At 36.1% G+C, this 11,381-nt stretch overlaps 1 protein-coding gene across 5 annotated transcripts in view; it reads left to right on the top strand.

The window, feature by feature from the left end:
- The window catches only part of OSBPL6 (oxysterol binding protein like 6), a 100,460-nt gene extending 89,614 nt beyond the window's left edge, over positions 1–10,846 (top strand). For all 5 annotated transcript variants that reach the window (XM_065670252.1, XM_065670248.1, XM_065670250.1 and 2 more), the window contains 8 exons: positions 714–851; positions 1,222–1,285; positions 1,934–2,012; positions 3,253–3,397; positions 4,508–4,652; positions 6,812–6,938; positions 7,513–7,635; positions 8,596–10,846. In XM_065670252.1, coding sequence (XP_065526324.1) covers positions 714–851; positions 1,222–1,285; positions 1,934–2,012; positions 3,253–3,397; positions 4,508–4,652; positions 6,812–6,938; positions 7,513–7,635; positions 8,596–8,704 — 930 coding nt within the window. In that variant the 3' untranslated portion in view covers positions 8,705–10,846. The remainder of the gene's footprint in view (positions 1–713; positions 852–1,221; positions 1,286–1,933; positions 2,013–3,252; positions 3,398–4,507; positions 4,653–6,811; positions 6,939–7,512; positions 7,636–8,595) is intronic.
- Positions 10,847–11,381: the final 535 nt, after the last annotated feature.

The raw sequence follows: 11,381 nt of genomic DNA, 5'->3' as shown, positions 1-11,381 counted from the left end.
ATTTCGCCCCGCTGTTAGCAGATTATCCATAGCTGAGTGATTTTTATTCCTGTATTGTTTTTCTGAAGTTTTGTTGAGACTTGTGAATGCCTATTGTGATATTCTTATTTTTTTAAAAGCTCTGCCAAAGGGAGCTGTAATCTAAATTACAGTGGCATATCACTTAACTTATTACTCCCAGCTAGGCCTGGTTTAGAGATTACTAAATTTTGGTCTTACATGTAGATAAAGAGGGCTGATGAGGCTGCCCGTCCTTGGATGATCCTGGGATAACTCTGCATTAAGGACATTTTAAGTGAGAACTGCTTATGTTTGGCACTACATAAAATAGTTCCCATAGGATAATGATATGCGATCTTGTCATTAGAAGTCATTGTATAGTACTTACTCATGGGGAGCATTGACTAAAACTGGGTTTGTAGTTTAGGTCATTGCTGATAAACCTGATCAAAGGTACAAAAGCAGTATATTTTGCAGATTGTTATTTTAAGGGACTGTTGAAAGAGGCTGACGGAGGCCATGAAGAAAAAGCAAATTATATCAACAAAAGAAATGCTTCTTTTGTTCTGGCTGGGATGTATGGCTTCACTCTCAGGCATGCTTCATTAATCCAGATTTCACTCTGAGTGGAGAGAGTTGTGTGATTCCATATAGTGATGTCACATACACAAGAATCTCTCTCTATTTTCACGTTCTTTTCTGTATTTTCACAGGTTCTCATAGCTGCTTTTGCAGCATCAGGCTATGCCTCTACATACTTCAGAGCAGGAAGCAAGCCATTTAACCCAGTGCTTGGTGAAACTTATGAATGTATTAGAGAAGACAAAGGATTTCGATTTTTCTCAGAGCAGGTAAAGCTTGTTTTTAGATAAACCTGTTTAGATATAGATTTTGGTTTCTTTTTTTTTTTTTTTTTTTTTTTAATAGAGTAACGTTTTTTTTCCTGTCTAATTAGAATGGTTTGCTTTTTTGGTAGTAAAGGAAGTTTGTATATTATGATAGAAATTCTTTAAATGCTAGTCAGTATAATTTTCTGTAGGAATCACAAGGAAGTGTTTTAAGTTCATAGTGTTTTAAGTACAAACTCAAGTTGCATCTGTTTTTGTAGCAACATATGCTAAGAAATGGTGTGGGATGTTTAGTATTGTCATATTACAGTTTAATTGTATTGTCTTAAAAATGAAAATTATTTTTTTTTAACTCAGCCTAACTGTTTTCCAGGTTAGCCACCATCCTCCCATTTCAGCCTGTCATTGTGAATCGAAGAACTTTGTGTTTTGGCAAGGTATACTTTTTAATTCAAAAGCGTAAACTCCTTTTTTATGAGCAAATAAAAACTTTGTCTGTACAAGCTGAGTTTTGCATTTGGAACTTACTCAAAATTTCTATACTTATTACTTTTGTGGTAGCATTTTGCAAACTGGTGCTCTGAATTAATTCACTTCAAATTCTTATTTTTAAGAGCGAGCAGACGTGTTGCAACTTCCCTTGTCACTTGCAATCTGTTTATACTTCTCCATTTAAAGGCTTTTTACTAACAAAATTATTATTTCTTAGAAACACAAGCAGTTCCTTTTACACAGTTAAACAAACAGCTCTTTCTTTCTTTGTATCTACTGGCATATGCCTTTGAATAGACAATGAATTTAAATAGAATGTTTTCATGAGAGATTTGACAGTTTTGTAACACAGGCATGACTTCTAGAAGAAAATCAAATTTCTCTTTAGTTGTTCTGACCTAATGTCATTTTCTACTGTTTTTTTTTTTTTTGTCCCTTCTGTGTTTTCATAGCAATCTCATACTGTCATGTTTTAAACTGGGTGGTCTGGCACAGGTATGTCATGTGCCACTTGTGCAGATCACTGCAACGGGGAGGCTTTTGTCTTTTCAGTTTTTGTAAATCTTTCTTTCACATTTGTAAATTACATTCAGATATCAGGTGGAAAAACAAATTCTGGGGGAAATCAATGGAGATTCTGCCAGTTGGAACCTTGAATGTGACTCTTCCAAAGTAAGCTACTGTCCCATTTCCTTTTGATTTCGGTCTTTGCTGCCTTGTGAATGGATTGGGGGAAGTGTACACAGACATCAGTGAATTGTACTGGCGAGAGTCAGTGGCTAGTTCAGATTTCTCCTTAGTGTACAGATGAGGATACACAAGTGTTTTTGAGCTTAAAGATCCATTTGAGTTTTTTGAGGAAAAATATACAAACTTGCTCAAAAGAAACAGAAAGGGGATGGAAATGTTTTAGGAGAGAGAACCCAAGTTTTACAAGTAATGATCAACTGTTCAGAACAAGGCTGCAATGTAGGACTGTCAGCAACTGCTGTTGTTCTCAATACTGAGAAATGTTCACTCAGAACAACCAGTAGTAACAATGTAAGGTCAGTTTTCAAAATGCAGATAAGCCCAAACATATTCTTCAGATGTTGACAGAATAGTTAGAAGTTGTCTCACCACCAGTAAGACTAGTTGCAAGTTGTAAATCCTGAGTATATGCAAGGAGAGGATATTTTAAACATGTCTGCTGTTTTTGCAGTAGTATTCATGCTCCTGTATGTAGCAGCCAGCCTTTCTTTCTGCTTCTAACAGCATGGAATCACTCCACTTCACCTCTTTATTGATTTCATGAAATTGAAGTAAATGCACTCAGGAGCATCTTTGTCTTCTGTCTTCATGCTTGCCCCTTAGCTCTGAAGGAGGATGTACTTTGCAAATTCTCTCAGTTTATTCCCATGTTTGACAAGAGAGATTCTCTGACTCTGTAGTTTTTACAGAGGGAAAGGGATGATGTTCTAGTTAGCTCCTGCATTCTTCTTCCTTTCTGTTATCTCCTTTCCATATTATTTTGTTCTACTTGTAGTTTAATTACATTGTGTGATTATAGCTTCGATTCAGCCTTATGTTGACCTTTGAGCACTGTCCTGCCCCTGAAGGAATTATGGCCAAAGCACTTAATGCTCTGAGCACAGTGAATATGCCATGCAGGGGTTCAGTGGTTCATAATGTCTTGATTTGTGGTTCATAGCAGCATTCTTCAGTTCTCTGCTCTACAGCTTAAGTGACCTTCTCCAAGGAGGATTAGTAATGTACTGAGAAACAGTGCTTTATTAAAGTAAGCTCGTTCCGAAAGTTTTTGAGGAACATGGTTTTGTATTTATGATAATGAAGTTATGTTTTACTTTTCTTGTTGTGTCCATAATGATTATGATTAATGTATGTTATCAACTACTTGTTAATCTGTTCTTAGGTATGGAGACTACTATGTCTGGAACAAAGTCACTACTTGCATACATAATATTCTTAGTGGAAGGAGGTGGATAGAACACTATGGAGAGATAACTATCAGAAACACAAAAAGCAGCATTTGTATTTGTAAACTTACATTTGTCAAGGTAACATGTATTCTAATACATATCATATATTCATAAAACTACATAGTTCAAGCATTTATCAAGTTGTTTCTTCAGTATTCCTGAAATTCACATTCCACATTTTGTCTTATCAACATTTGTAAATATGTAAATTGCAAATGGAAGTGTTATGTCAAGTAGCACGACTCTATTCCATTGAACATTTGATACCATTTGATACGAGTGTCGTATTGCTGTATAACTGTGTGCTACACTGTTGTTGGTTTTAGGCTAAAAATCAAATGTAAAAATTTCTTTTCTGTTACCGCAATGAAATGCAAAGGCTGTAGACTTCTGTGCCATTTTACTTCTGCCTTTACTAGAATTTGGAAGTCAATATTTTATCTCTTTACATTAAGTAACGCTGCTTTGATTCACAATATTTTAAGATCCAGTCAAGGACCATGTATAAAACCAGACTGCTGTATAGCTGTGTCACTATCAAGTATTTTCTCTAAAAATAAGTTTGTCTTCATATTGCAAAGAAATACATCAGTACCATTGCAGTTACAGTTCATTACTGTAAATCTGAAATTCATATCTTGGTGGATGTTCTGAGAATGGGCAACTGGCTCAGTAGGTGAAGGTGGAAGGAATAAGTATGTCTAAGAAAAGCGAAATAGAAAAGCGAAACAGAAGGCAACAAATAACAAGTGATACCAGCTGTGAGCATGTTCCCTGCTTCACCCAGTAGTATGCAGCATCAATCATAGAATTCCTTTACATGTACAGGTATACTCAGTATTTCTCCATGTAGAAAGAAGAGTCTTAGCTGGCTGTGATCTTGCAACTTCCAAAGTGTAATTTTTGCTGAATTGTATGCGATTTGATTTGAGTTGATGAACAACAGTATATTCCCTGAGTTATATCAAATCAGTATTTCAAATTATTCAGGGTTTCTCATACACTAGGTCAGTTCATATTCAGATCATCTGAATTTTGAGTTCTGATATTCTTGCTTCCAGGTGAGCTGTTCCAGTACAAAATTTGGACAGTAAGTGCCACACAATTAAGATTTGTGCAGTATCTGTATTGGTACAACGGGTAATGCAAAAACCAGTGTCAACTAGTAATTTCTTCTGAAATTTGCAGGTGAACTACTGGAATTCAAATGTAAATGAGGTCCAGGGTGTTGTGATAGACCAAGAGGGGAAGGTGGTTCATCGCCTTTTTGGAAAGTGGCATGAAGGCCTTTATTGTGGGGTTGCACCTTCAGCCAAATGCATATGGAGGCCAGGTAATAACCTTATAATAAACTCTGTCAGGCACTGTAGTGTAAGTCTAAACTGTGTAAAGCTTGTTTAGACATCATTTAAATACACAAAATACTACTGGAGAAATTAAATTTCTGGCTAGACAAATAAATAAGTGTCCTGGGTTCAGCTGTAACAGTTATTTTTCTCCTTCCTAATAGCTGGTGCAGTGCTGTGTTTTGGCTTTAGTTTGGGAACAGTGTTGGTAACACTCCCATGTTCTAGTTGTTGCTAAGTAATGCTTACTCTGATCAAGGACTTTTCAGTCTCTCGTGCTCAGCCAGTGAGGAGGGGCACGAGAAACTGGGAGGAAGCAGAGACAGGACACCTGACCCAAAATAGCCAAAGGGGTATTCCGTACCACAGAACATCATGTATATAAACTGAGGGGAGTCACCCAGAAGGCTCAGATCGCTGCTTGGGTCAGGCAGGGTATTGGTTGGCAGGTGGTGAGCAATTGTGTTGTGTATCACTTGTATTTATTAGTTTTGGGTTATTTTCCTTTCCCCTTTTAGTTTTATATTCTTTCCCCTTGTTGCTTTCCTTAAATTATTATTATTAGTAGTAGTTTTATATTATACTTTAGTTATTGGACCGTTCTTATTTCAACCCATGTGGTTTACATTCTTTCTGTTCTCCTTCCCCATCTTGCCTGAAGCAGGGGGGAAAAGGTGGGGAGTGAGCGAGCAGCTGCGCGATTCTGCATTACTGGCTGGGCTTAAACCATGACAATAAGAATTTGCATGAGTTTAGAGTAATGGTAAAATTAAATGTTCTTATAGGGCATAATCTTTGACATCTCAGTCTGACTCCTGGTCAAATATTTGGGGGTCTTGGGGTCAACATAAGAATAGAATTAAGAAAAGAGCTGTATGTTTGGGCGGCCTGCCTTCTCACAGACAGCAGTGTAGCTTATTTGGATGCAACAAATAGGAGATGCCAGTTTATTAAGTTTGTTATCTTTATGCTTTATTAGCCTAAAGGACAGATTTTCAGAGATGGTGAGCTTGTGTGATTTCAGGAGCTGGATTCAACTTTCATACTGTGTGCTTAGAGGCACTGATGTTGAATTAGTCATCCTTTGTACCTATAATATTTTTCGTACATGCAGGATTATCCAGGAATTGTAATTATGTCATTTTGAACCTTACTCTGTATTGATAGTATTTTGAGCCCTACTTTGCACGCTACTCTCTGCAATGAGTTCTGGTGTCCTCAACATAAAAAGGACATGGAACTGCTGGAACAAGTCCAGAGGAGGGCCATGAGGATGATCAGGGGACTGGAGCACCTCCTGTATGAAGGCAGGCTGAGGAAGTTGGGGCTGTTCAGCCTGGAGAAGAGAAGGCTGCGTGGAGACCTCATAGCAGCCTTCCAGTATCTGAAGGGGGCCTATAGGGATGCTGGGGAGGGACTCTTCGTCAGGGACTGTAGTGACAGGACGAGGGGTAACGGGTTAAAACTTAAACAGGGGAAGTTTAAATTGGATATAAGGAAGAAATTCTTTCCTGTTAGAGTGGTGAGACACTGGAATCGGTTGCCCAGGGAGGTTGTGAGTGCTCCATCCCTGGCGGTGTTCAAGGCCAGGTTGGATGAAGCCTTGTGTGGGATGGTTTAGTGTGAGGTGTCCCTGTCCATGGCAGGGGGGTTGGAACTAGATGATCTTGAGGTCCTTTCCAACCTTAACTATTCTATGATTCTATGACTACTCTGACTGCTGTTGGTGCTGAAGGTTTTGGACAGTGCTGAAGCAGTCTGTGAGCGAGCCTTATGTTCAAAATTAACCCTAAGATCAGTTAAGGTTAGCTTTTATACAGACATTTGATAAGCCCACTTTCCAGGGAACAGGAAACTATGTTTAAGTTGAAAATCTTAAAACCAGTATTTATTTTAAAAGGAAAAAAGATCATAAGAGTTTTGAATTCTATGAGCATGTAATTACAACCTCTGCAGAAAAAGCACTTGAAGTTAATATTTAGTGAGTTCTTTCCACCTAGTGAATAGCTTGTTATGCTTAAAATTGTATGTGAGAGTAAAATATATTCATATTTTTGCCTTTATAATTTAATAAAGAGGTGAATCTCTTGCATATTTAGAATAATAGTTTAAGAAGCTTTTTTCTTTCTCATACTTACTCACGCAGGCTCCATGCCAACCAATTATGAACGTTATTATGGCTTCACGAGATTTGCTATTGAGCTCAATGAATTAGATCCTTTACTGAAAGATCTTCTTCCTATGACAGATGCACGATTCAGGCCAGATCAAAGGTAAGAATGCTCATTTATACACTTAATATTTGGTGGTTTTAATGCTGGGTTTGGCTGAGTACTGAATTTTGTCTATGTCTTTACTAGAATCTGAAGTAAGATTTGGAGGATTCTGCTAGCAGTGAAGGTATTCAGTATTGCAATCAAATTTATGCTTTACCTAGTTGAGGAAAAGTAGAAAGCATCCTGTTGGTACAGTAATGCTATAAGGCAGTCTTTGGGCAGAGGTAGGATTCCTCATAACAAATGGCAAAGACAGGCTGTGAAATGTCATGTCCTCCTGCAGTGAATGGAAGCAACGTTAATTTCCTCCTCATTCTCAGTTCATAGTACCTCAATGTTTGTGTATGCTGAAATTGCTGAAGTGTATACCTTAGGCTATAGATCAGGTACATGTAACTGGGGAGTCACATCTCAGTTATGCTTATTTTATGGGATTATGACTACATCTGAAAGTGGGTACAAGACAGACAACAGGTGTGGCTTCCACTTGTCTTTTATGATGATTGTTGCTAGAAAATCCCTTTTTCTAGACACTGTATAATTGCTGCAATGCCTTTTGTTATTCATACAGGCTTCTGGAGGAAGGAAATATAGAAGCAGCAGCATCTGAGAAACAAAGAATAGAGGAACTCCAGAGAGGTCGGAGGCGATACATGGAAGAAAACAACATTGAATATAGACCTAAATTTTTTAAGTGAGTCTATTAATTTCAGGAGTAAGTCTCTGTTTTCTATACTATGGCTGTACAAAGTACTGCAAGAATTACTGCCAGTGTGGTCTGTTAATTGTGAAACCCTGGAAAATGGCAATTGTAAGAAAAATTATCAGATACGTGATTTCTGCTTGAAACAATTTTTACATATTTTGAAGCTTCATAATAGAAAGATTATTTTATCACAAGGGGTAACAACTATGCAAGCCTACTGCACCCTTTGGCAAATGTTTTTTGAACTTTGAAGTGGAACAGAAGTACAACATTAGGATCTAAGATTTTACTGTGTTACTGGTTTAAGTCATCGCATAAACAAAGTAAGAAATAGTGACCTGTAAAACATCATACATATATATATACATCTATGAAATGTATATATAAATGTATGTGCATGTACACGTAAATTACAGTGTATTTATTTTTGAGTGAGGGGTGATGATGGCTTGGTTTTCGTTTTTAATTAAGCATTTTTCTGAAACAAGGGATAGTCATACCAAGTTGCCTTATGTTTAGCATGAGTAATCAAAAGGGAAAAGATTGGACATGCTTGATCCAGTTTTGTAGTAGAAGATGAGCAAAATACAGAGGAGGCAAATAACATAAAAGCTAAAAGGCTTGCATTGTGCAAGTTTAAACTCTTGGTTGGTTCCATGCACATAGTCAGAATCTGTAATGGCCAAAGAGGTCTTATGTGGCTCTAAGACCAGCTCACACAGATCACGCAACAGATAATGCAATTTTGTCTGTCTTCTAAACGTTCCACTTTTGACACAGGTAGAGAGGTTGATTTTTATTTTTAAATCCCTGAATGTTCTCATGTCTTTTACAAATATGAAATCACATTTAGTATTGCGTTAGATCAGAGAGGTATGGAATTTGATTTCATGTTGCATAAAGCAGAGATCTCTGGTCGGAACTGTTCTTTTTTTTTCCTTTCTACAGAAAAGTTATTGATGCTAATCAAAGAGAAGCCTGGGTTACCAATGATACCTACTGGGAACTGCGAAAGGATCCTGGCTTTAGCAAAGTAGAAATTCCCATACTCTGGTAAACTGAGAATGTAGATCTAGTAAACATATCACTCTGAAGAAAAAAAATAACTATGCACAATATGTTTCTAATAGCTAAGCGTGGTTTGTGGGTCTGCGGAAAAACCTATCATTCACATTTATATTCATCTTTATAATGGACTTCTGAAAGTGCATTAGACCAGGCCCCTGACCACTTCTGGATCTTTTTAATTTTGCAGCAGCCATTTAAAAAAAACAAACAAACAAACAAAAAACAAACAAACAAACAAAAAAAAACGAAAAAAAAAAAAGAAACAGAAACCTTTTAAAGTTTCATACATTGAAAATTCAGAACAAAAGAAGCAGATGAGTTATCCAAAGTCACTTGGAAGAGGTGGTAAATGCAAAACTGCAACCGGTGCTTTAAACAGACATTAAGAGTAATGTAATTTAAATTAAAAAAAAAAAAAAGGAAGAAAAAGAGAAAAAAAATCCATTTTATTTCAACTATTTTTGTTAAAAGCTCTTGGGTCACAGCATTGTCATTTCTGGCTTCAGGTTAGTCCTTTGGTGTGATGTGGTTGGACTGGCCTTTGTCAAAAAGATAAGCTTTTCCAGAAGCTGTTCCCATTCATATACCATTGTTCATGCCTTAAACAAAATATGAAGATGTACAGTAAGTAATTTTAAAATATGTATGCTTAGGCTTGTGTGAAGGGCAGATTTTTAAAGCACTAGAATTTTATCATGATATAAATATTGGAGAACCTGCATTATTTAAAATCAAAAGACAACCAAACATCTAACTGTATTTCAGAGGAATGAGATCTACTGTATATGCTTTAGCTTTGGGAAGCTGACTGTATACTCAGACTGAAAAGAAACTGCAAACTGCTTGAATTTGAGACAGTTTTGAAAAATGCATATGAATTGCTGGTCAGAAAATTCATATTCTAAATGACTGATGCTGAGTTTCCCTGTAACTGTTTATACAATTAGAATTCCCTGAAGTTTTGCAACAGTGTTAAAAGCACAGGAAGATTTCATGGGAAGGACTCTGGCTTCTCTCCAGAAGCTGGATAGTACTGTAAAAATGCAACTGTTTTCTGCCGCACATACTGCTTACTGGCTCTGATTTGTCCCCATCCACTTTTCTTATCTAAATTTATATTTGAGAGTATGGAAGAGGCTCCCATGCGTTGTAGCTAACAACTACTATTTGTGTTGCCAAAATAGCTTTTGTGCAAAATTATATTTTACAGTTTTTTGTAAAGTGATTCTATATTTTTTGATTAAGAACCAAGTCTCTTATGTGTTGCTAAGCCTCAGTTAATATATGTGAGAGAAGGCTTGGCACTTTCTATTTGAAAATCTCTGAAACATTAAACAGTAGGGCAGATTTTAATAAAAAGAATCAAAGTAATTTTATTAGGTAAAAACTGCATTCCATATTGTATGATCTAGTCTTCCATTTATGCACGTATTATACATCCAGACACTGATGATAGGTTAGATTTCATGCATATTCACTGTGTTTCTTTCTATTCATATGCAGCATACATAGTGCACTTGAATTTTTCTATTGAAGATTGATTCCAGTACTGAGACCTAAAAAAAAGCATTAGAGAAGTATGTGATCCTGCCAGCAGAGCTGCTTGGACAGTTCTCAGTAGATTACCACACATACCTAGCTCTCTACCTGCTTCTGGTTTTTTTTGCAGTCAGGTCCCTACAGAACTGAGATTACTTTGTTTATTTAATACACATTTAGTTCTTGCCCTTGTTTGTATGGCAAAACCACTGGCAAAGCAACTAGCTACTAAAGAATTCCAATTTCTTCACATAGTTCTGTTATTAGGCAGAACTATGAAAACCTAAAGAAAATATAAAGTAGACTTTTTAAAGAATTGTGAATGCTCATGTATTGCTTATATTTGTTATAAAAAACCTGTATGCGTATTAAGCAGGAGTTCTTCCAAAGAAAATTTTGAATCATTCAAAGAACAATATCTTTTGTTTTCCTAGTTGAAACGAGTCTACTTATTTATTTTTTTTAGTTCTGCAGTTATTTTGAGAAAATGGAAATACATCAAAGTTTGGAGTTTTAATCATATTTGGTTAAATTCATCCTACTTGCTTTAATGACTATGAATTAAATTGGCACACTGTGTGCAAAACAGCAATTAATTATTCTGTGTCAGTTTCCTTAAAAACATTATTATACATTTGCTCCAGTCTTTGTGTGCAGTTCACCGTGATATTAGAAAGCATTATGTGTGTATGAGTACAAGTACATTTGAGGGACAGTAACTGCATGTTCTCAAATTTATTTGACAGTAGTTTTTTAATTTAAATATAGAAATAAGGTTTTTAGTTTTAGTGTTCTGCTAGTGCTTTGTGAATGCCATTATTTGCAGTGCAAACTGACACTTGGTGAATACTAGAGATGCTATCACTGATTTAATTAATTTTTACAATTGTTTATTTTACACTCATTGAGAGAAAAATAACATTAGCATTCTTAGAATAAAAAAAGTGATATGCTAAATCTCTATTGAAGATACTTTTTAAGCCTACTGAATGTTAAATTATTAAGTAGAGGATATGCAAAACAATGCATCACAAAATATTTGCAGTCTTTATCAGAAATTGAAATGTGCTAGCAGATGTACCATAGAACAATTTTTTATAGTGCAGCATTCTCTGGATTCTGTGCAA

Source organism: Lathamus discolor, chromosome 3, assembly GCF_037157495.1.
Source record: "Lathamus discolor isolate bLatDis1 chromosome 3, bLatDis1.hap1, whole genome shotgun sequence".
NCBI lineage: Eukaryota > Metazoa > Chordata > Aves > Psittaciformes > Psittacidae > Lathamus > Lathamus discolor.
The sequence above is the reverse complement of the archived record's forward strand: the minus strand, read 5'-3'. Positions and strand labels throughout refer to the sequence as shown.